Below are 23,604 nucleotides of genomic sequence, written 5' to 3' on the forward strand. Positions count from 1 at the left end.
GCGCTGGGGGACAGAGCCAGCCTGGAGCCCTCATCCAGCCGGGGCTCTCAGCCCCTTCCCTCTGCCCTACTTCCATTTTCTCCCAGTTAGGTGCACAGGCTCCGGCTGTAGGCACGCTGCCAGCACAGTGCTCCCTCGGCTGAACAAAATGTCCCCTTGTCCCAGGGCCTGGCTTTTTGGAGCGACCGCTGCTGTGCTTCCCGGGATCCCCGCTCCTTCCCGGAGGAGCTTCGGGACTCTCCATCCCGGCGCTGACACCTGCGCTCGGCTGGGAAATGCAATTTAGGGATCGTAGAGGAGGGAGTGGAAAGAGACGCCTGGAAAGCCCGGACTCCTGCTCGCGGGGGGAAGGCTGCTCGGCTGGAATCCCGGCAAGGGAGAATGCTGTGCCGGGAATTTTATCCAGTAACAGCAAGGGAGGATGCGGCTGCCGGGAATTTTATCCAGCACCAGCAAAGGGAGGAGGATGCTGCCACCATTTTAGCGGCGGCGCTCCCGCCTGCCGCGGCCGGAACCGGGGCTGGGGGAGCCGCCGCGGAGCCGGGGGGGGACCGGGCCCCTCCGGCCCCATCCCGGCTGCTGTCACCCGCTCGCCCCCCCGCCTGGGAGGGCTTCCTGTCCCCCGCCCGCCCTGCGGGGTCGGCCGAGCCGCGGGGAGGGAACGGGGAGGAGGGACCGGGGGCTGCGGGCGCTTCCTGCCGCCGCCCCCGCCGGGGCAGAGCGGAGCGGGGCGGGAGCTCGGCTCGGCCCGGCCCAGCCGAGCGGCGCTCCCGGGCCGAGCCAAACTTCCCGGGGGGCTCGCACAAACACACGCACACGCATACATAGATATTTAATTTTTATAAATTTTTTTTCCCCCCATTTTATTTTAATTTTCTCGGCACTTTCGGCGAGGCCCCCGGGGCGGAGCCGCCCTCGCCGCCGGGAGGGGCCGGTGCCCGCAGCGCCGGGGATGGGCTCCGCCGGGGCGTCCTCCGCCTAGACCAGCCCGGCTCGGCTCGGCCCGGCTCGGCTCGGCCCGGCTCGGCCCGGCGCGCAGCATGGCCGCGGAGCTCAGCGCCGAGGAGGAGCAGGTAGGTCCCGCCGGGCTCCTCTTCCCCGGGTCGGGCTGGGCAGGACCCCGGGGGTTCCTTCCCCACACCGCTCCTTTCCCATCGTTATTTGGCTAGCCCGGGTTGCCAGGCTGGTTTTTTTTTTTCCCCAGCGAGGCGATTCTCCCGATGGGAAGCCCCCCCCCACCCCCACGCAGCCCGCCCCATCCATGCAGCCTCCCAACCCACGCAGCACCCACCCTACACCCCCCATCCACGCAACCCCCCCCAGCCTCCCCGTTCCCCAGGAGCCCTCGCAAGGCCCGTGCCGTGGGTGCTGGGGCGTGGGTCCCACGTCCCCAGAGCAGCGTGGCCCCGCTAGCAGGCCTCCCTGCCGTGGGCAGTGGCGTGGGGATGGATGCGTGGGGATGGATGCGTGTGCACGCGCTTCCCACGCCCCGGGCCTCCCGTGACGTCCCGGCTTCCTCCGCCGGGCCTTGCGTCACCGCGGGAGGATGTTGCTGGGCTCGGGGAACGGGGCCCTGGAGCCGGCCGGGGCGCCTCGGGTGGCCGGAGCAATCCCTGCCTGTCCCCTCCTTTGTCCTCTTCCCCAGGCTCGCCCACCCCGCGCCCGCTGGGCTTCCCTCTGGATGGGGATGTGGAGCCTGGGAGCGGGACTGGGCGAGCTGCCGGGATCCCTCTGCCCCCTCGGGCTGTCACACTGGCCACGTTGGTGGCGCTGGGGACTGCGCAGAGCCAAGGCAAAAAGGTCCTGTTTTCCTTCCAAAATGGTCGTTTTTCCAGTTGGTTGGCGGGTTGGTTTTCTCCTTTAAAAAGCCTTCGTTTCTACAGGGAGGTTTAGGAGGGCCGGGACCGGAGATGCCGAAAACCTCCGTGGAAGAGCCCCTCCTGCAGCCTGCGCTGGTGCTCAGCCAAGGCAGAGCTACCAGGCTTTTTCCTCCTGGGAGCAGCACTGCTCTCTCCAGGGTGATAAAATTCCAAGGAATGGGGAGTGTCCTTGCCCTCTGTCCCCACAGGTGCCTGAGATCTGCGATTTCTCTTGTGTCATTGAGGGGGCAAAGCTTCCAGAAATAGGGGTTTTGGAGATCCTGCAGTGGCAGGAAAGGCTGGTTTGCAGTGGGAGCAGTGTCCCAGGAGAGGGATCTGAGATGTTTGGTTTGTTTGGGAGTGTTGGACGGAGAAGGTGAAGAGATGTTTGCAATAATGGCTCCAGGTTTAGGTCATCAGCTTGGTGTGGGGAAGGCTGCCTTTCGTGCTGCCCTCGGTGGCTTGGGAGCCAAAATAACAGAAGTTTCCTTCTCTTTGTGGGTAAGTGGTGGTTTGGGCTAGAAAATGCCCTTCCTGCCATGCCTTCATCTTTCTCAGGACTATCAAGATTTCCTCCACTCTCCCCTGTTACCGACAGCAAGCCAGGGGGAAATTCACCCTTCCCCTCTTAGGCCAGCCTTGGGACAGCCTTGGGAGCTCTGCAGCTCCCTCCCCAGCCTATCCCCAAAGAGCCCAACCAATTTTCCTTGAAGGTTTTCAGCCCGGCTGCAGTTTTCACAGATTTATCCCCCACTTCCCCACGCTGAAGAAGGAGGGTAGGTTTGCTGCCTGGGGGAGAGGGCTGGAAGAACCCCTGGATTCCGGCAGCGGTGGCTTTGTCACCACCCTGCTCCAGCGCAGCGGGGACGTGGATGACGCCAGCACTCCAAAGACCAGCATTGTTCCAAACGCCCGGCCACGGACAATTTCACTCCCAGTGCTGCCCAAACAGGACTTCTTGCTGCAGCTCTGGGTCACAGGCTTTGTTTTCGGCACGTGGAGCGATCCCTGCTCCATCGGGATTGACGTGTATAAATCATTTGGGATTGGGCTAGGAATGATGAGACCCAGTGGAGCACACAAAGGGGGCAGAGCTGTGGCTGGCATTGATGCTCAGCTCTGTAATGCCTGGCTCCCTGCTGTTGAATGGTGGCATTGGTAAGTTTGGAATTCGGTTTTGTTCCCAGGGAAAGCTGGAATTCATGGCTGAACTGCCCTGCAAAGATAGCGCTTGTTCTTGTGCGTCTTCGCCTTGCAAAAAGCCCGTCATCCCTTGGGATGGCTGCTGGAAATGGGATTGTGTGAGGTGTGACCGGTTAGATGTTGAGGAAGCAGATCTGAACCACAGGTTGCATCGTTTCCTCATTGCCATCGTGCCCTTTGGCCGCCTCTTCCCATCCTCTTAGGGAATCATTGCCATCTCAGGCTGCGGTGTCAGCTCTGGTCTTTGTCCAAGGGAAGTGGGACTTGTACCTGGCTCTCACTTCCATACCTTGACCGTCCTGCACGTGCTGAGGAAGGATCATCTTCACTGTTATTTTGGGTTTGCATCTGCAGTCCTGGATTTTGAGCAACTGGTGCCTTGGGGGATGCCCTGGCAGGGTGGAGGTGTGCCCAGGATATATTGGGTAGGATATGTTTACAGATAGAATATATTCCTGGATGTGTGGATGTGTGCTGTGTTAAGGCTGAAGATGGTTCCTGTATTGCCCCATTTATTTTCCTGTGGTGCTTGCCTGGCTGCTTTGTGCGACTCTGGGACCAAGTTAGGGAGCTCCTGGCTGCAGAGTTCTGGGAGACAGAGCCCTGGGATGAGCTGGGCTCCTTTGGCTCATCCCATGAGAGGGGCTCGCTGTCCCTGCCGAGCCTCGCGCTGCCGATAAACCCCGGCCCTTCACTTCCTCCTGTCGGAAGTCATTAACACCGACAAGCTTTTCTGGCTCAATAGCTCCCAGTAACTCTGAATAGTTCCCGGTAACTTTGTGTCGCTGCCTGACATCCTACACCACCGCCTGCCTGCCTCCGGGAGCCAGCCTTCAGCACTCTCCTCCCTCCTCCGCTCTCCATCACCGTCCTCCGCCCTGGGGAGCTTGGAAGCTGTTTTATTTTGGCGTATGCCTGGCTGGGAGCAAGGCATTTTGGTGTCTCCCTCCATGCTGCCTGCATCCTTTGAGCAGGATGTAGTGGAAGACTGGGCTGCGCTGCCCCGTCTCCCCTGGGGCTCCTGTGTGGGACAGGGAATCAATCTGCAGCAGAAGGCAAAGCTGCGTCCTGGGACCCTCCTGGTGTTCCGTGTATGTGTGAAACTGGTGTTACTGGGCGAGCTGGTCCGTGTCCTGTAGCAGGTCGAAGGGTCAGCCCTCCATGTTCAATGCCTGTGTTCCCACAGCCGAGTTCGCTGCTCCGTGGTGGAGCTGCAGCCCCAGGAGGCCACTGCCAGCTGATGGGGCTGTGCTGGGGAAGCGGTGTCTGAATGGGAGTTTGTTGCCTGTAAAATCCTCCTTTTGCTCCCCCTCTCCTTTCCATAAGCGTCCCCCAGCCTCCAGGCCATTTTTCTCACCCCTTGCGCCCTTTCCGCCGCTGTCCTTACCCCTTTTGTTGTGGAGCTCCCTGCCTCACCCCGAGAAGCTGCTGGGTCTGTTGAGGATTGTACCTCCAACAATGACCGCGGATGCTCCTTAGGTACCCCTCCTCCTCCTCTCACCCTGTCTCACCACTCGCCCCTGATCTCTCCCACAGGCAACCAAGCAGTTCCTGGAGGAGATCAACAAGTGGACAGGGCAGTACAATGTGTCCCCGCTCTCCTGGAATGTGGCTGTCAAGTTCCTCATGGCCCGCAAGTTCGACGTCCTGCGGGCCATCGAGCTCTTCCACTCCTACCGGGTGAGCGAGAGGGGCCGGAACCCCCATCTGAGGGCTTCCTGCTCTGCAGCAGATCCCTGCTCCCTAGGACCACCCTCCCCCCACTCCTTTTTCTTTTTCTCTCTCCCTTACAAGTTTTATCCAGCTGGAAAATCCTTTTTCAGCCAAGGCGGGTTGCCATGGAGATCTCGCTGATCCCAATCCCTTCCCCTCCTCTGGGAGCAGCTCATGGGGTGCCCCCCTGGGTGGTGTGTGCTGCCCACAGAGCATTTCCCTGTATATTAAGGACATAGATCCATGCATGCCTTTTCCAACCTGGTACTGCAAAGCTGCTCCTTCTGTTACTGGGGGGTGTGCTGGAAAATGATCCCATGGAGCAGAGGTTCCCTCGGACAGCTGGGTGCCCTGTGGGGCAGAGGTGGGTCGTGCCTGTGCCCTCTGTGCCCCCTGTCACCGCCCTCCCTGCCCGCAGGAGACGCGGCTGAAGGAGGGGATTGTGAAGCTGAAGCCGCACGAGGAGCCGCTGCGCTCGGAGCTGCTCAGCGGCAAGTTCACCATTCTGGTAGGTGGGGCGAACTCCCCAGGGAGTTATCCCAGCTGGGTGGCTTATCCCAGCTCTGCTCCGCGGGGTGCTGCGGGAGCCTGACCCCGTTTTCCTCGGCAGAGCGTGCGGGACCCCTCGGGAGCCTCCATCGCCCTGTTCACAGCCAAGCTGCACCACCCCAGCAAGAGCGTGCAGCACGTGGTGCTCCAGGCGCTCTTCTACCTGCTGGACCGAGCTGTGGAGAGGTGAGCCTGCCTCTGCAGGGGTACCCTGTCTCACACTGGAAGGTCCCTGGGGAGCACGTTCCCTCCCAGGGAGATCACTGCTCCCCACGGCTTGAAATTGCCTGGTTTGAACTCCAGTCAGTCCTCCTTATGGAGCTGTTCAGCAGGGGAACAAAATCCCCCAAGCCCTCTTTGCAGCCTTGCCCTGTCCACGCCCTGGGTTCAGTTTAGCAAAGTCCCAAATTCCTGCAGGCTCTGGCTGGGGAGGAGGCAGCCCCACCATCAGCCAGACGTAATGTGAGCCCTGCCAAAAATACAAACCCAGGACATTCTCCTGCCATTTATCCTGCTGGGCTCTTTCTTGTTTTTGACCCTACCAGTGGCTTCATTAGCTCTGTCAGTGCCCACAGCTTCACTGCTCCTTGAGATTCACTTACCCATCACGGGTGATGCTTCTGAGGCAGGCTTAAGGCACGAGTCAGGCTTAAATGAGGGTTGTAGGAAGAGATGGCGGAGCAGCTGGGAAGTGCAGAAGAAGGTTTGGGTCTGTGGGTCCTTCTGGAAGCGTAGGAAGGGATTTTTGGGGGTCAGTGTGGGGCAGAGCTGCTGATGCAGGAGCCAGGTGGTTGCATGTTGTGGGGTTGACGCTGTTCTTTTCCTCCTCTCAGCTTTGAGACACAAAGGAACGGGCTGGTATTCATCTACGACATGGCAGGGTCACAGTACACCAACTTCGAGCTGGACCTCAGCAAGAAGATCCTCAATCTGCTCAAGGTGGTGCCTGGGGGTTGACTGGTGTCTGGGGACAGTGTGTGGGCCACTCGCTCACCAAGAACCCAAAGTCCTGTGGTTTTGGCATCAATTTGCCCCCCAGACCACGCTGACCACGTCTCGGCCGAGGAGCACCAGCTGCAGCCCCGCAGGTCCTCGGGAAGGCACTGGGAGCTTGCCAGGCTGGACCCGGCTGTGGCTGCGGTGTGGCTGGGCGGGAGGGATCAGCTGTCCCCAGGCTGGATTCCTCTCACAGCTGCTGGCAGCGCTTTTGGGAAAACAGATGCAAATTATTTTTTAATCGTGCTGGCATTTGGTGCCTCCTCCCTTCTCTGGAAAAAAAAAAAAAAGCAATAAGAGTAAATACTGGCAGGGGTGTGTTCTTTGCATAATCCTGGTTCCCAGTCTTCACCTCTCGCCGCAGAGCCAAACCCTCTGCTTACCTAATTCCAAGGAAGCGATTTGGTTCCTTATCAACTCATAAAAGAACAAGCACGGCTGTGAGCGTGCAAGGCACACTTCAGGTGTGGCATTGCCATCATGGGGTCCCTGTGCCGGTTGTCACCTCTGCTGGGATATGTCCCCTGCCACAGCAGAGTGGATCTGACCCCCTCCTCGCACCCACAGGGTGCCTTCCCAGCTCGGCTCAAGAAGGTTTTCATCGTGGGAGCACCCATGTGGTTCCGCGTGCCCTACTCCATCATCAGCCTGCTGCTGAAGGAGAAGCTGCGGGAGCGGGTGAGTGGGGACCCTCCTTGCATGGGACTGTCCTGGCACAGGACCCTCGGCGGGCGGGACTGAGGCTGCTTTCCCTTTGTGACAGGGTGGAAGCAGTTAGTGCCATTCAGCTCCATCTGCTGGAAGCTGCCGAGCACCAGACCTTTGGCATCCCCGTCCCCATCCCCAGCGAATCCTCTCCAACCTTCTTGGAGTCACCCCTGCCTTTCCCCTTCCTCTCACAGGTGCAGATGGTGAAGATGTCAGAGCTGAAGGATCACCTGCCCCGGGAATGCCTCCCTGAGTACCTCGGAGGGTCCCTCAAACTGGACCCTCTGAGCTGGAATTGCCGGTTCCTGCCCCAGCAGAACGGGCACCCCGACCCCCTGGACGAGCTCATCCTGGTGCAGCTGGCGGCCCCCAAAGATAACGGCTCCGTCCATGTCCCCGGGCCCAAGTCCGTCACCCTCCAGGAGCTGCTGGATCATGTCAGCCACAAGCAGAAACGTGGCATCTATGAGGAGTACGAAGACATTCGGCGCAGGAGCCCGGCCGGCACCTTCGCCTGCTCTTTGTGAGTTGGTGGGAGGGAGCCAGGTGCCCTTCTCACCCCAAAAACCTGGGTTCCCCCTCACCCCACACTTCTGCTGCTGGATGGGGGTCCATCGGCCTCTTCATGGTGTGGTGCTTTGGGTTAGCAACAGAGAACGCTGGCCTAGGGATGGTGTGAGCCCCTTTTGTGGGTCCTGCAGCCTCGGTATTCCCCGAGCCACAGAGGACAGCAGGGACCGGGACTCTGCTTCCCGAGGCTTTGGCCAGGTGATGGCAGCAGAGCCCAGGCTACGGGCCCCAGAGGCTTGCACAGAGGGAGGGATGCTGCCTTTGCCTTCCCTGGAATACATCCCTGCTTCCCTCTCCCCTGCCTCCCAGGGCACCCTACAACCAGGACAAGAACCGGTACGGGGACGTGCCCTGCCTGGACCAAACCCGTGTCAAGCTGGCAAAGCCATACAGCCGCCCGGAGGTGAGCCAGCCCGGGAGGGAAACCCACAGTCCTGTGGGAAGCTGGCACAGCTGTCCCAGGGTTCTGGAGGCCTTATCTCACCCATGCTTTTCTCCCTGCAGCTAACTGACTACATCAACGCGAGCTTCATGGATGGCTACAAGCAGAGGAATGCTTACATTGGCACTCAGGGTATGGCTGAGCCAACAAGGGGTTGTTCTGTTCCTGATGCACCCATGGGTTCCACCTCTCTGCCCTCTCTGGCCACGGGGGACATCCCAGGAGCTGGGCACTGCCCAGCAGGTCCCCCTTCTCTCAGGGTGTATTTACTCCTCCCTGGGTGTAATTATTCCCCTCTCAGTTTCCAGCTAGTGGACTGAAGATTTTCCTGGGAGATAGCAAGGGGATCCACCTTCATCCATGATAGCAGCCCTCTCCCTCTCCCTGCCCCTATCCCAGTTCTGGATTTGCCCCATCTGCCCAAGGCTGAGCAGAGAGGGATCAGCGCTGAGCCATAGGGACTCGGTGCTGGGGGTGGCAGTCAGTGACAGTGACAGCTCCAGGCTGTGTTCGTGGATCCACAGCTGGGTCAGCCCCTACAGGAAGGGGCTGTGGTTCCCTGTGGGGGTGATGGGGGGGCTGCTGGATGCAGCTGGGCAGGGGGTTGCTCAGATCCGTGAGGTTTCGGGCTGATGTGTGGGTTGTCCCTGCAGGGCCTCTGGAAAACACCTACGGCGACTTCTGGCGCATGGTGTGGGAGCAGAACGTCCTGGTGATCGTGATGACAACCCGGTGAGTGCTCATGGGGGGACACGGTCCTCTTTTTCTGTGCAAAAGGAGGATTTTTTTGTGTGGAATAAGCAGCGCTGGGCTCGGTGCAGTGATCCAGCAGCAGTGGTGCCAGCCAGAGCCCTGTAGAGGTGGGACATTGGGTCAAGGACAGACTGTTTGGTCCCTGCGAGATCCCCAAAGGACCAAGGCAGGGTGGCAGGGGAGATGTCTCAGGCAGGGCAAGGAGGACATTACCAGCTTGTCGTTGTCGTGCTCCCAGGCTGGAGGAGGGAGGCAGGAGGAAATGCGGCCAGTACTGGCCTCTGGAAAAGGATTTCCAGGTGTGCTTTGGGGCCCTGACCATCACCAACCTGGGCGTAGAGAACCTCAACCATTACAAGAAAACCATCCTGGAGATCCACAGCTCAGAGGTGCGTGGCCACAGCTGCCTGCTGGGGGAATGGCATGGGGGCACCAAGGGTCAGAGTAGGAAAAGAGTCTAAACCCCTGCTTTCTCCAGACCAGGGAGCGGCGGCTGGTGTCCCACTTCCAGTATCTGAGCTGGCCAGATTATGGCGTCCCCTCTTCCGCCGCCACTCTCATTGACTTTTTGGGGGCCGTGAAGCAGCAGCAGAGAGTGGCTGTCAGCGCCCTGGGACCTCGCTTCAAGGGTCACCCCGGGGGACCCCCAGTCGTGGTGCACTGCAGCGCTGGCATTGGCAGGACAGGTAATGGGTGTGGGGCAGGTTTGGGGATGATGGGGTGACAAGTCCTGCTTCCCTGGGGCATTTCCATTCTGGGGACTCACGGTGTGTTTGCAAGCTGGTTGACCTGAGACGTGTCCTCAGGACTTCCCACAACCATCAGACCTGGGAGAAGTGCCCAGATGCCTGTAGGAGATCAGTGGGGGGCTGAGCACCACCACTCCTGGGGTGGTGATGGTGCCATTTGGCGTCTGATGCCATCCCCATCGCCGTCCCTAGGTACCTTCTGCGCGCTGGACATCTGCCTGTCACAGCTGCAGGACGTGGGCACCCTGAACATCTACCAGACAGTGCTGCGCATGCGGAGCCAGCGCGCCTTCAGCATCCAGACCCCCGAGCAGTATTACTTCTGCTACACCGCCATCCTCGAGCACGCCCAGCGCGAGGGCCTGCTGCTCACCAACCACAGCCGGGCCGCCCAGGAGAAGAGCTCGCCGGGGCACTGAGACCCTCCGCATCCCTGCAGACGCCGCTGCCCCTCCTCGGGGGCTGCCCCTGTCGCCTGGGTGCCTGCCGGGACTCAGCAGAGCCGTGGGGGCGGCGGTGCCGGAGCACCTCAGCTGTCAGCACTGCTATGGAACTGTGCCTTATTCGACCCAAACGGTGGCTGCCACTTGCCGGCACGGGAAGGGGATCTCACTCCTCCCCGTCATGTTTCGGTTGGGTTTGGATGGTTGGGGAGGTGGTTTGTCTTCTCTTCAAGTTGTCGGGTTTTTTTGTTTTGGTTTTGTTTTCTTTTTTTTTTTTTTTTTTTTTTTGTTTTTTTGTTTTTTTGTTTTTTGTTGTTGTTGGGACCACCTAAGATGTACCTAGAGAGGGGCTTTGCAAAGTCCTAGGAAATGTATTCCCAGTCCTGGGGCTGAGGGAGAGGCACGTGCTTCGGTCTCACCTGACGCTCCATCTGTGTGTCTGTATGTATGTGTGTATATAATATACCCCCGCTGTGACCCCCTGGCTATTATATAGATACATATATACAACCTCCCCTTTAGCAGCTCCCAAGGGTCCCCGCTGTCCTGCCACCTCACTGCTGTGACCTCTGGAGCGGTGAGTTTGGTCCTGGCTCTGTCTTGTCTTCCCCCTTCCCCTTATTTCCCCTCATGGGCAGCGTTGGGACCCAGTACCCACTCCTGTGCCCATCCCGCAGGAGGCACAAGGATACTTGATGGTGTCCCCGCTGTTTCCTTGTCTCATCTTCCCCGTGGAGAGATAGCAGCTGTGCTCCTGGGAGGATCTGGAGGATTGGGTTGTCTGGGGGGTGCTGAGCTCGCAGGCATCCCCTGCCCCTTGGGTGCCGCTGAGGGAGTCACTAGGTACGAGGTGACGGGGCCGTGGGGACCGACCGGCTCTCCAGGTTGCCCGGCTTTCCCAAGCTGTCACTGGGAACCCGCAGGCCCAGCCCTGCATTGAGTCATGGGCTGGGAAAGCGCTGAGCAAGAGTAAACCCCAAACCCTGGAGAGGCAACGAGCCTCTGCCCCGGCCCCAGTCCCCGCCACTGCCTGGGCCTCCCCGACTTTATACTGTAATAAGCTCTTTGAATGTGTATATTCTTATTTTTTTATAATCTTGGGGGAGGAGGGCACAGGGTTTGGGAGGTTTTGTTTTCTTTTCTTTTGGGATTTTTTTTGTGGTTTTTTTTGTTTTGGTGGTTTTTTTGGTTTTTTTTTTTTAGTGTTTTTTTTTTTTTTTGTATTTAACATTAACTTGATCCAAGCCGGAGCCAGAAGTATTTGTAAATGTTCCTATTTTGCTCTCAGAGAAACCTTTTTTGTTGTCGTTAACTCTTTTGGGAGTTGTTTTGTTTTTATTTGTATTGATATATAAATATACCACCAGTGACCAGTCCTCTTTGCTGTCGTGGGGGCATTGGGCAGGACAGAAGGAGGGAATTCAGGGCTTTGCACGGGCTGTGGTCTCTAAATCCAGCTGGCCCCATCCCTGGCTACACGTGGACTTTGAGGAGCACAGGGCTGTGTTTGGGGCTTCTTCTGGCCTGGGTGAGGCTGAGACAGAGATAACCAGGCTGCAGGAAGCTTTTCTGGGCAGGCAGGATAGTGTCAGGAGGGAAGGCAGCACAATGAGCTGGTGTACCCAGGGGCGACAAAAGCCACCCTGCTCCAAGCTCCTGCCTCTTTTCCCAGGGCCTTGACAAGCCTTAGGACATCAGTCTCCTGTCTGGCCATGGTATCTGCCTGCTGCTGCCTTTTGCTGCAGGATTTGGGGGTGCAGGCATCGCCTCTGTGCTTCTGGATCCCCTCTGAGCAGGCAAGCAGGGCGGAAAAATTAGGGGGAACTCCTGGGCTGTCAGGCAGCCCCAGTGCCTTCAGGTGCAAGCGATGCCAGTCCCGGAGCAGCAGCCGCAGCCTGAGGCTTAGGGATGAGGGAATAAAAAAGGCAGCTTGTGCAAATGAAGCCCTAGAGCCAGCGAGAGAGAGCTCATGCCCCAGAGCAGGGCAGCTGGCGGGTGTGAAGAGCGGCACCTGTGTTTGTTCAGCTGGAGCCTAAAAAAGTGAGGGATGCCAGTGTCTTTCTAGGACTAGCACAGGGAGAAGCTTTCCCCTGTGCTCTGGGGATGGACGGGCTTGGCTGTGCCAAACCGAGGTCAGACACAAGCACTGGAAGGCTGGAAAAGAACCAGAGGCAGCAGGGAATCCGTCTGGAAGGGCTGCATGTCCCAGTGCATAGGAGTGCACGAGAGGTGGGTGTTGGGAGCACCCCTGGAGCTGTGCACATCCTGCCTGCAGAGCGGTTCTGGTTCAGCTGCAGTGTCCCGTCCTTCCAGGTACCTTTTTCCAGCCAGCTGTCTCCTGGAGCAGCATCAGCCCAGGCAGTGTGATCTGCTCCTCCGGCTCAGGCTGCCCCAGAGTTTCCCTCCAGGCGCCCATTGTGCAGGGTGGCTCCTCCGAGAGAGCTCTCATCCTCTGAAGGAAGGCTCCCTGGGGCCCTACCTCCTCACTGCCAAACTTTTTCACCCAGCTGGGCTTTCTTCTCGGCACACGTGCAGGAGGGGAGCGTTAGCAGTTTTATTGTTAATCCTGTGCTGTCAGCAGCAGCTCTCTGCGGCTCAGCGGGGCTTTTGGCAAAGTGTTGGGTCCAGATCCGAAAGCTGCAGGTGATGCCAAGTGTCCCACGTGGCCCCACGAATGTGCCCAGCCCACGTCTCTCTTCCACTGGCTGTGAAATCCCAACCAAGCTGGCTCTGTGCACACGGTAAAGGTGGTTGTGCCTTCTAGCTCAATTCCACATGATGTGGGCACAGTGAACCAAAGTGTTTCCAAGACTCATGTCCTGGGTTTCGAGTAGGAATAACCAGAGGAGAGGGAGGGAGATAACCAACTCTAGCTCTGAATGGGAACAGATCGGATATGCTGCTCCCTTTGAGGAGAGATGAAGATCCCATCTGTGCTGGAGGTGGAGGAAAAGGTTGTAAACCTTTTCCATGGGAAAACAACCCAAACACTCACCCTCCCTTACTATTTCCAGGGCTGCGTTTCTTCTCAAAGGCAGCATTTTCAGTCCTCTTGCACAACATGATGTTTTGTTCCATCCATTCCGTCTGTGCCAGCAGGTCCTGCTCAGCAGCAGAAATAAGGATTTCTCTGGAAATGGTCACTTTACGCAGACAGCCAAAAGTTACTGGAAAGAAAAACTCTTTATTGTTTGGAAAACAGTGGGAAAAATGGGCTGTTGAGTGCAAGCAGCCTGATGCCTGGAGGATCTCCCCTTCCCTGAAGTGGCCCGGAGATGGGGATCAGCCACCACGGGCAAAAGTAACAGCACAGACAATTCCAAGAACGAAATCCAAAGTTCCGCTGGAGTTTGGAAACAGGGATTTAAAGGCATTGCAGGGCAATCCTAAAGCGGCGCTGCCATCGCTGCGCCCACCCGTCTCATTTGGCTTTCTTGGCTGCATGCACGCCGCCTCGCTAATGACGATTACTTTAGTGCTTGTAATTTTGCGCCCTGGGAGTTTGGAAAGAGCCTGGCTCCAGAGCGCTTCATTTCCCAGCCCTTCTGCTTCCTTGCCTCCGGTTTCCGCGGCTCAGGCTCGATCTCCAGTGGCACCGCAGCCCGTGCAGGCTCAAAGCCCCGTGTCGAGAGCCCTTCCAGGGGTTAAACCGAGCTGCAGCTCCCAGCTACAGAGAGCCTCCTCTGCTGCGCCTGCTTGTCCCGGCACCACCCCACTGCCTGCTCCCGCAACGCTCTCCCAGCCTGAGAAAGGGAAGAACAGCTGGAAAGAAGAACAAAAAAAACCAACTCGATTTAGACCTTCTTTGAGTGAAGGTGCTTGAAACACACATTTTAACAGAAGCGTGGAATGTGTGTGTTTGCATTTCGCCCTTTCCCGAGCGCGCTCCAGATGCCCAGATGAGCACCAGCGGGCGGCCAGGCCTGGCTCCTGCAGCCTCCCTCTGGGGAACCCAGCGACCCACTCCGCAACTTTCCAAAGGGAGAGAAGCACGGTGATTGAAGGCATTGACCCCCACCTCCATCTCGTGTTCCAGCGGAGCCGGCCGCCGCTCGGCTCGCTCGCTCCCGCCCTCCGCCGAGAGGCCTTCCCCTCACACCCCCCTTGCCCGCGCCCCCCCCTCCCGCCGTGGGCGGTGCGGCCGTGACGATCGGCACCGCGGGGCCAATCCGCCCCGGGGGGAGTTCCCCCTCCATTCAGGGCTGCTCGCCTGCGCGTTGAGGGTATGTAACAGCTGCTTCCCCCACACGCACTTTCCCAGTTTCGCCCCCCTTCACGGGAATCGCTTCCCGAGGGCCGGGCCGGCGGGCGGGCGGGAACCTGAGGGAAAAGGGGGGGGGGGGGGGGGTTGGAGGGGGAGAGAAGCGCGCGCGCGCTGCGGATCCCGCCGGCGGGAAGCGCGCGACGGGAGCGGGCGGTGGAGGGGGGGGGGGGAGAGGCGAGTGAGTGTGTGTGTGCGCGCGGGGGGGGGAGGGAGGGGGCCCATTGCCGCGGTGGCCACGCCCCCTTGCTGGCACGCCATTGGCCGCAGCAGCTGAGGGCGCCGCCCCCCCCCCGCGGCGCGCACCGCCCACGGCCGACCCCCCCCCTTCTTCCTCCTCCTTCTCCTCCTCCTCGGTGCGTGCGTGCGTGAGTGCGAGCGGGTGTGCGGGGCGTGTGCGGGAGCGTGCCGTGTGCCCCCCGCCCGCACGTGGAACCGACCCGCCCCACGTGGGGCGCCGCCATCCCGGAAGTGAAGGGGTCGGGGACAAAAGGCAGCGCCGCGCCGCCCCCCGGGCCCGAGCCCCGCCGCCAAGTTCCCCCCCCGCTCCGCCTTCCCCCCGCCGAACCGGTTGGCACCGGGGCCCGGGGCCGGTGCGGGGGGGTGACGGGGGGAGCCGCTGGCGCGGGCCGCGGCCGCGATGTAAACATTCCACAAAAGGGCTCCCCAGAGAGGGGGGCGTGGCCTCGCCGGTGGCGGGCGGGGCCAATTCGCCGCGTGGGTGGGCTTCTCGTCGTGACGGCGGCGCGGCCCCGCTCGCCAATTGGCCGGCGCGTTGGTGTCGCAGCCAATAGGGCGGCGGGGGAGGTGGGACGGGGGCGGGGCGCGCTGCTTATACGGACATTTTTCTTCGGCGGTCGCTCCCCCCCCCCCTCCTCTCCTCCCTCCCTTCCTCTCCACATCCCCTTCCTGGGGGCCGCGGCCAATAGGGGAGGGCCTGGTGGGCGGGGCCAGCGCTCCCATTGGCCGAGAGAGTGACGGGCGCGCGTCTCAGCCAACGGGCGCTCGGGGCTCCCCCCCTGCGCGAGGAGGGGCGGGATTTCCCGGGGAACAGAGAAGCGGGCAGCGCTCCGCCGCGGCGGCCGACAGACGGTTACTCCATCTTACCCCCCCCGCCGAGCCCCCCGCCCCCGCCGGGGCACCGGCGCCGCCCCCCCGCCCGCCCCCCCCCTCCGGGAGGAGGGGCGCGGGGACCCCCCCCTTCTCACTGCGCCGGGGACAGCCCGCCCCCGCCGCCCGCCCGGGAGGTGCCCGCCACCCCCGGACCCTGAGGGACACCCGGCCGCCGCCAGGAGCCGCTTCGAGGTAAGGAAGAGCGGGGCGGCGGGCACGGGAGGCCGCCGGGCCCGGGGCCGGCCCCCTCCGGCGATCCGTAGGGGGCGGGGCCCGGCGCCGGTGCGGCGGCGGCGGCGCGGGGTTGGGGGGGGCGGTGGGGGGGGGGGGCGCCGGTCGGTGTCCGCGGCGCGGCTCCCCGGGGAGCCCCGGCCCGCGCGGGCGGCCGCGCGTCCTCCCGCCCCGCCCCGCCCCGCCGGGGTGTCCCGGCCCCGGCATGGCGGGAGCGGCGGGCGGAGCGTGCGGCGGCCGCTGGGCGCGCTGCGAGCCGGGCGCCGCCTCCTCCCCCCGCCCCTCCGCCCGCCCTCCGCCCGGTGCCGCTCCCGGGCTGCGGCGGGACCGCCCCCGCCAGCGCCCGCCCGCATTGCACGGCCCCGGTACCGGCCGCGCCGCGCGCCGGAGCCGCCGCCGGGGCGGGGGGGGAGCGTTCCGAGAGCCGGGGGCGGGGGGCGCGGTGCTCCCCGGTCCCGGTGTTCGCCCAACTTCCCGGCGGAGTTGCCGTGAAAGCGCTGTGCCGGGCCGTGCCCCCGCCGCGGTCCCGCTCGGCGGCGGCTCCGGGACGGCCGCGGGTTCCCCGCGCGGCTCTCCGCAGCTCTCCCGCTGCACGGCGCGGCTCTCCGGAAGGACCTGTTGGAGCGACGCGTGGATGCGCGGAAACCCGAGAGCTCCTCGTGCACCCATTAATTCTCCTGCGATTTTAATGGCGAGCCGGCTCCCTCTGCTCGTCCTCCCGTGCTGTGAACTTGGCAGACGCTTACTACTGGTATTTCACCCCTTTCTTAAAAATTCTTCAGGCTCTCGTACATCCCTAGAAACTACTTCACGGTTGTGGGTTTGTTTTTTTTTTTTTTGCTAGCTAGTGGAGTTCAGGTAGCTTTAAAAGTAGGATGGTGCTTTGTGTCTGCTTAACTAAATCCTATTTTTTTCTGCCTTTTCCTGGCCTGGGTTCAGCCTGTTAAAATTCAGAGTGAATTTTCAGAATGAATCTTAACAGTCGTTATTTGCGTGAATAGCACGCGTGCTCAGATAGAAGTTACATCCCTGAAGAAACCTATTTATTTGGACCACTGAAACGGGGCAAAATAAGTTGTGTCAGCTCTGTTTTAAACTAATTATCAAAGGCATCTCCAGCTCTGCGTGGATTTTCAGTCTCCCACGCTGTCTAGAAGAATCTAAACCTGGTCTGTGTGTTAAAGTGTAGCTTAGGGCTGACATTACACCTCGTGTTTCTCTTTTAACTTGCCGCTTCTAGTTGTGCTGAAAGGTGCAGGGTCAGTAAACAAGTGGGAAATGCCCAACTTAATTCAGTACAGCTGTATCTGTACTGGCCATTTTCCATTCCCAACTTGTAATTATTTTTAAAAGTACACTTTCAGAAAAGTAAACATTACTGTATAAGATTAACTGTATAGTGCAGTATTTTAAATTAAAATGGCATTTTATTTTAATATACTAATTTTGAAGCATCTGTAAAACTTCCTTCATCACATAAAGTGCCTTGGCAGCCTGGTGTCAGCCTGTGCTGACAGAAGAACACTTTTTAGGGTTTGTTTTTTTTTTTTTCCCCTGCTGAGGTGAAGTTAGCAGTTTTTCACATGGGTACGCTCTTTACAAAAGGGAATCGTGCTTTCTCCCCCCAAAGTCTCTTATCCTCATCCCTCCCACCTTCTGCTTCTGGTGAAGACACATGGTCTCAGCATGAATGTGTTTGAGATGCTGCAATGTAATCGTTCATCCAAAAAAAAAAAAATAGCACTAATTTGCTCAAGTTTGGGGAAACTCTGGCTGATTCAGGCTGCTTTTGTGAGCAGTGTGGGGAAGGGGGTGCTCTCCCCCTGGCCCCAGCCTGGATTGCCGGGGGAAGCCTCTGCACAGGCTCCTGGCACGTGTGGGTCTTGGGGCTGGGAGCATCGTGTTGGAATTGGCAGGCGGATCATTTACGTTTCCAGCATTTATGAATCGTTTTCTGTCCAGATTGCTGTTCTGGACTTCTCCAGCGTTGGAAAGCTTTTATGGCTGTTGGAGCTGGAGCAGAAAAGAGCCCCGTAATAGCTGTCACTTCAGCCTGGGGTGTGCTTCTGGGACCATGCTACTTTTTTCCAACCCTGCTGGGGTCTTTTCTTTTTTCTTTTGGTTAAATAAAAGGGTTCTGCTCATTCTCTCTGTGCACGGGGTAGGTGCAGTCAGGGAACAGGGCAAAACAATGCCCTTAAGCTCTGTCAGCGTGTTTTGGATCGTGTCTGCGGTGGGGTTTGGCACCTGGGCCACTTTTTGGCAAAGCGGGGATCAGTGCCTCACCAACTCGTTCCCATCTGGACGAGTGGGGATTTTTTGTGCCCCATCTGCCTCTTGGTGAGTGCTGACACTTCAGGTCGTGCCTTTCCAGCACCTTTTTCTAAGGATGCTTCTCATTTCGTTTTGGAATGATGCTCTGGTCCTAGATGTGCCTTCCTGTAGCGTGGCCAAGGGGTTATCCCCGTGCTGCAGGCGGGGATCCGGGCTGTGTGGCACCATAAAAACAAAGTGTAGCAGTGTCTGCTGAGCAAGCTGGGTCATGTTCTGGAAGTCGTGTGGCTGGGTTAGCAGCACTGCTGGAACCTGAGCCGGCTCCTTTCCAGCAGGCACTGCTGTGCACTCCTTTATAATCCTGTGTGGGATGTGTTCTGCAGGACATCCGTGACTGTTCCGGGACGACTCATGCTTGCTGCTCCCTACTTTTGAGTCCTCTCTCCCTTGAAAGAAAACCTTCTAAAAAGCCCTCGCGTGTGTTAAACAAATCCTCTGCAGCTCTGCAATTTCCCTGCAGTTTTTCAGAGGGATCAAAATCCTCTCCAGTGGATTTTTACAGCTTGTTGGTGAAGGTGGTGTTTATCCACAGGTGTGCTGGGTTTCCAACAGGTGTTGAGGCAGCACACCTTCCCAATTTCCTTTCTTCCTCATGCCTATTTGGCTTTTTCTTTTAACTTTAGCAGCTGATCTCCAGTGCCAGAAGACCCTGCCTGTGTGGTGGGAAAACCTGCAATAGAAATAATGGAGATTTTTGGGATATTATGTGGTAAAATGCTGGGGAGCAGAGCTGCCACCAGAGAGGCGGTTTTGGGATGGAAGAGGAGAGCACCTGGGCTCTTGTGCCTCTGTTGCTCCCATGGAGCAGTGAGCAGGCAGGAGGAGAGCCCTGCACTGCTCCACCAGCTGAATCCAGCCTTGTCCCTGCTTTGTTCCCTCTCCTTCTGTGTCAGTACTGCCACTCCTCTGCTTTCCTCAGTACCAGAGGGAAAGGGATGTGCTCCACTCGATCTGTCCCATCAACTCATGTGGGGCAGGTGGATGGGGAAACCCTCTGATTAAGCTGGTGAGGTAAAATTCCATAATTCTAGCATTGTTACTGAGATGCAACATAGCTTTTCTTAATTTTTCCTTTGCTTTACCAGCTGAGGATCCTGTAGGTGTGTCTGCCTGATGCATCCTACCTGTGGCACAGAGCTGGTGAGCGGGGAGGTGGCACTGGTGGGGAGATCCAGAGGTGTGTTCCCATGCAGCCACCTTTTCCTGCAAAAAAAACCCTCTAAAAACATAAAAACCTCAGAGAAAAAAAAAAAAAAAACACAATAGTTTTCATCCTCCCCTAGACAGAATGAAGTGTGCTCCTTTTAAGGACTTGAAAAGGAATTTGGTTTTGAGTACTTTAACTTTCTAAAGTTAAAAAAAAAATGCTGCTGGGGAAAGGGAATTCAATTCTTGACTTGGTCTGCCCAGGTGGAGCTAAGATCTCCTACATGCATCCTGTTAATGCTTTTAACACAGGAAAGTACCTGAATTTTGTGACTTACTTTCAGTCCCTGCTGTATTTTGAGGGCTTTTCAGCCTTCAAATTAAGGTTACAGATGTTGCAGTTTGAATTGGGGCTCTCTAAATCTACACTTCAAAGTCCATGAGGGGATGCCAGAGATGTGTGCTGCATTTCTGAGATGATGCATAAGCATAGTGTTATTGTTTGGAATGTGGAGGGAAAGCTCTTGGTACAAGTCTTTGATGTTGTATGCTTATTCTCAAAATACCTTTCCCTTAGCTGGGCTTTGCCATCATTAAGGAAAAATCAGTTGTTACTGAGGGTGGAATTGGGTGGAATTGCCCCTTTGAGCAGCGTGCTTTGGCTAAATCAGTTCAAAATGACATGTCTAGTCCTGGGTTTCATCTCGTTGTTCCTTCCTCAGCTTTTTTTGGTGGGTTGTAGGAGGGGAAGGACTTGCTGCAGGACAGATCTCTTCAGCTTTTGAACAGAGGAGATTGGTGGGAGATGCCAGGTCAAGATTAGCAGGACTTCAGTGAGGAAATGAATGCACTTTGGGACCATCCAGCATCATATCTCCTCCTGCAGGATGCAGACCAGTCACTGGTGTGCTGCTGGTTTGCTTTCCCCTCTCTCTAGAGTTGGGTGGTGCTGGATGCAGAGTTACCATCACTAGTCTCTGTCCAGGTACAGCAGAGCTTTGACATCATCTCTCTGCTTGGATTAATAAAGCCTGTCAATTAGCAGCCTTCATTAAGGGCTGGTTTGCTGTGAGACACTCTAACTCGGAGGGTTGCAGACCCTTGGTAGGAGTTAGTGTGGTGTTACCTGGGAAGATTGACTGGTGCTATTGACTATTACCTATATATTGACTATATATATACACACCCATATATAATACAGAATTTCACAGCTGAAGCAGGTCTAGTGCTTGGATGAAAGCAGAGTCCAAGCTCATTTAGTGAAGGTGAGGGGAATTCAGAGGGAAGATGAACGTACATGAGCTTTAATTTTTGCTTTACAATATCAACCACGCAGCAAACTAAATTTCTGGAAGATTGTACACTTGGCCTGCAAGAACTGGGAGCATGTTCATGCTGCTGGTGTGTGTGTGTGTGGTGATGGATCTCCGGTGCTGCCATGATTCCCGTGGCCTCACAGGCCAAGAATTGTGGTGGCTTCGTGGGGAAAAGTCTTCTCAGACAGCCTAAGGTGGCATTTTAATCCTCATAAGGGCACGTGAGCCTTCCAGCCATCTTCTGCCCCCAAACAGCCTCTGCTTTAGGGGCTGGGGAGCCCATCTGAAGGGATGAGTGTGGAGTGTTGCTTTGGGAAACAAGACCCAGGGTAGGGATCTGGGCAGCCACCACACCACTTAGACAGCACGTGGATCTACACACGATATTGAAAGGATGAGGGGAGGACCAGCCCCGGAGGTGAAAAGCGAGTGGCAGGACTGGCTGAGGGAGCAGTGTTCAGAGCAGGAGGGTATCCAAGTAGGTGAGTAGGTTGTAAATAGCTGCCACCAAAGCTTTGCCCAGACTTTACTCATGCACTCAGCCATTGTCATGCAAAATCCTGGCCGGCTCTGCTCGTGGGTGGATGGTGTGAGGCCAGATTTACTCAGTTTAGTCCCTGCCTTATTAGCATGAAACGGTGTTTTTGCAAAGTGAAATGTGGTCCGTGCCTGAGAGAGGTAGCTCTGTGAGGGGAGTAGCTCCATGTTAGCCTTCCTGGCTCTTCATTTATCAGCAGACACTGATGAAAAGACAACCAGTGCAGGCACCACTAGAGAAGTGAGCTCCTGGAGTGTGTTCCTCTGCTTGCTGAGTGTGTGCAGGGGGTCAGGCTTACTTAGGGTTTGTAACTTGCAATTGGTGCAGTTGACGAGCTTTCCCCTTTACTTTGGGCAAGGAGTCCTCCTCTGCTTCCTGTCTGTGACCTGTGCCAGGTGATTTGGGGACTTCCTGAGAGGTTAAACTTGAAGAGTAACTTCAAAAATAAATTAAGTCATCTTCCTTGTTGTCCTACCCTCTCCAGGTGAAAGGAGGGACTAATAGGGAGAGTTTAGATTGGGTACTGGGAAGAATTTTTTCCCGGTTGAGGGTGATGAGGCCCTGGCACAGGGTGCCCAGAGCAGCTGTGGCTGCCCCATCCCTGGAAGTGTCTGAGGCCAGGTTGGGCAGGGCTTGGAGCAACCTGGGCTAGTGGAAGGTGTCCCTGCCCATGGCAGGGAGTGGAATGAGATGATCTTTAAGGTCCCTTCGAAAAACAAATTTTTCCAAATCTTTTCCATGTTTTATGTCATGGAGCAGAAAATTTACACCTTTGTCCCGCTGATTCCTGTTTCCATATTTGATGTGAGGTATTAGTTCATCATCTTTGGGTTATTTGGTTAACAGCAGATTTAGACTGTGCAGAGCTGTCCTGACTTGGTAGGTGGGGATTGGCTCAGTTGGTTGTTACCATTGTTCTGGGGGAACATCGTTCCCTCTCATTTATGCATGTGCTTGCCTTAGCAATGAGTGTGTCTTAACTGCACTGAGCTGAAAAGGCCTTGCTTTGGAGGGGTCCTGAAGCAGAAGAGGGTGGTTTCGCTGTTTTCTGTCCTTCCAACATCTTAACAGGCTGCCTGTGTTTTTGTTAAACAGCAGATAACATCTCAAGGATGGCAATAACTATCAATGGAATTGCTTGCAGTAAAGAGTGCTGGAGTGACTAGTTCAATCCAACAGAGCCAGGAATTCATGGCTCCTTTTGGAGTGGGACAGTGGCAGAATGACCTGTCAGATTTGAAGTGAAATCAAGTTGCAGAAAAGCAACTTGAGGTTGGGCAGGAACATGAAAAAAAATACGGAGGAGTAAGTGAGGGAGCTGCTGAACTGTACTCCTTGGCAGGCAGGCAGGAATCCAACTTCTGAGTGGGGCCAGGGTGCTGGCAGGACCACAGATGTGGCATGTGGTACCCAAAATACTCCTAGTATAGCAGACCTATGTCTTTCCCTAAAGTTACACATGAAATGTATTTAATGCACATGTATTAAATGCTTTGGGGCTTTGTAAATGACTTCAAACTCTGATTCTGCAGCCTGTTTTTTTTCCCATGTTTTAAAGCATCTCTCACAGCTGTCATCCTACCTGGACTGTCCAAGAGGGTATTTTTTCTGTTGTCAGTATAAACGGTGTGTAGGTAGCACATCTTTCCTTCCCCAGTCCGTGTTCAAACACTGCGTTCCCGAGCTCTGCATCGCTCAGGGTCTGTGTGTTAGCAACATCCTTTAGGCGAGACTAAAGAAATCCTTAACTTTCAAGTTACTGCAACAATAAGGCTGTGCTTTTTGTGGTGAGATACAGTGGCGTGTTTTATGCTGAAAGCTAAATCCTTAATTCCACTTTCCCTTTGCAAGATACCAGAATAGCCAGAAACCCGCCGTGCCCGCTCGCGGTGATCCCCGCGTCACCCGTGGCGCGGGACGGGAGCGCCGGATCAATTCCCCGTGCTAACCAGTCTGGTTTCCCCAGGTTTTGTTGTGCTTCCCGAGCATGAGTTCAGCATGAAGCGGCGATTGGACGAGCAGGAGTCACCCGTGTATGCGTCGCAGCAGAGACGTATCACCAGCAGCACCGAGGCTTTCCCGCACCAGCACCGCGTGCTCGCCCCGGCACCGCCGGTTTATGAGGCGGTTTCCGAGACCATGCAGTCGGCCACGGGGATCCAGTACTCCGTAACTCCCAGCTACCAGGTGTGTGTGCTCAGCCCTTAGCTCCCTGGCCAGCCAGCACCGTGTCGTGGCACTGTAGAGTTCCGTATTTGACGCAAGGTTCTGTTTTGGTAGCCCAGGTTATCCTTTAAAAAATGGACAGTGTACATCTCGTTGTCAATGCTTGCTTTTTTGGCTTCGTTCATGAAGCAGCGTGGGGTGACTTGGCTTTCTTGAACACGATTCTTCTAATGATTCTCTCAGACCATGGTCTCTGAATCACAGAGTCAGGTTTGTGCAGGGGTTTTCCTCCGTTTTTCTGTTTTTCAGCAGGAAAAGGATTGCTATTGTGAAAGATGCATGGTATCTTGGGTGATCTTAAGCTTAACAGACTAGATCAGCATTTAGATTGAAGACTTTCAGGAAAATTGAAATGTTTCATAAAACATTACCCCAGAGTCATTAGGTGGCACTCTTCCCTCTCTTGCCTCCTTTACAAGGAGATAGCAGTTGGGAACAAGGAAAAAAAAAATCT

General features: G+C 57.0%; 2 protein-coding genes and 1 long non-coding RNA gene across 4 annotated transcripts in view; 2 read left to right on the forward strand and 1 right to left on the reverse strand.

The window, feature by feature from the left end:
• The first annotated feature begins 213 nt into the window (after nucleotides 1-213).
• On the forward strand, nucleotides 214-11,361 carry PTPN9 (protein tyrosine phosphatase non-receptor type 9). Its single transcript, XM_053954802.1, has 13 exons — nucleotides 214-1,073; nucleotides 4,599-4,742; nucleotides 5,194-5,283; nucleotides 5,386-5,510; nucleotides 6,158-6,263; nucleotides 6,888-6,998; nucleotides 7,223-7,551; nucleotides 7,908-8,001; nucleotides 8,103-8,172; nucleotides 8,694-8,772; nucleotides 9,032-9,182; nucleotides 9,272-9,479; nucleotides 9,735-11,361. The coding sequence occupies exons 1-13, from the start codon at nucleotides 1,041-1,043 to the stop codon at nucleotides 9,959-9,961; spliced, it is 1,767 nt and encodes a 588-aa protein (XP_053810777.1). The 5' UTR covers nucleotides 214-1,040; the 3' UTR covers nucleotides 9,962-11,361.
• A 1,788-nt stretch (nucleotides 11,362-13,149) lies between these two features.
• Nucleotides 13,150-14,378, reverse strand: LOC128794680 (uncharacterized). Its single transcript, XR_008433231.1, has 2 exons — nucleotides 14,239-14,378; nucleotides 13,150-13,747 (listed from the first exon to the last, which is right to left on the reverse strand). It is a non-coding gene; the product is annotated as an uncharacterized LOC128794680 (long non-coding RNA).
• Nucleotides 14,379-15,221: 843 nt separating this feature from the next.
• SIN3A (SIN3 transcription regulator family member A) overlaps nucleotides 15,222-23,604 on the forward strand; it is a 31,066-nt gene continuing 22,683 nt past the window's right edge. The window contains exons 1-2 of one of the 2 annotated variants that reach the window (XM_053954734.1): nucleotides 15,222-15,551; nucleotides 22,891-23,111. In XM_053954734.1, coding sequence (XP_053810709.1) covers nucleotides 22,923-23,111 — 189 coding nt within the window. In that variant the 5' untranslated portion in view covers nucleotides 15,222-15,551; nucleotides 22,891-22,922. Of the gene's footprint in view, nucleotides 15,552-16,056; nucleotides 16,342-22,890; nucleotides 23,112-23,604 lie in introns of those variants that run through there. The other variant, XM_053954735.1, reaches the window with a different exon arrangement.

Source organism: Vidua chalybeata, chromosome 13 (assembly GCF_026979565.1).
Source record: "Vidua chalybeata isolate OUT-0048 chromosome 13, bVidCha1 merged haplotype, whole genome shotgun sequence".
NCBI classification, from domain to species: domain Eukaryota; kingdom Metazoa; phylum Chordata; class Aves; order Passeriformes; family Viduidae; genus Vidua; species Vidua chalybeata.

Bases quoted from the DNA above. Each gene is read 5' to 3' on its own strand.
- PTPN9 (XM_053954802.1), top strand. From the start codon at position 1,041: ATGGCCGCGGAGCTCAGCGCCGAGGAGGAGCAG. The intron at 8,002-8,102 runs GTGAGCCAGCCC...TTCTCCCTGCAG, and splicing joins AGCCATACAGCCGCCCGGAG to CTAACTGACTACATCAACGC. The intron at 9,480-9,734 runs GTAATGGGTGTG...CGCCGTCCCTAG, and splicing joins CGCTGGCATTGGCAGGACAG to GTACCTTCTGCGCGCTGGAC.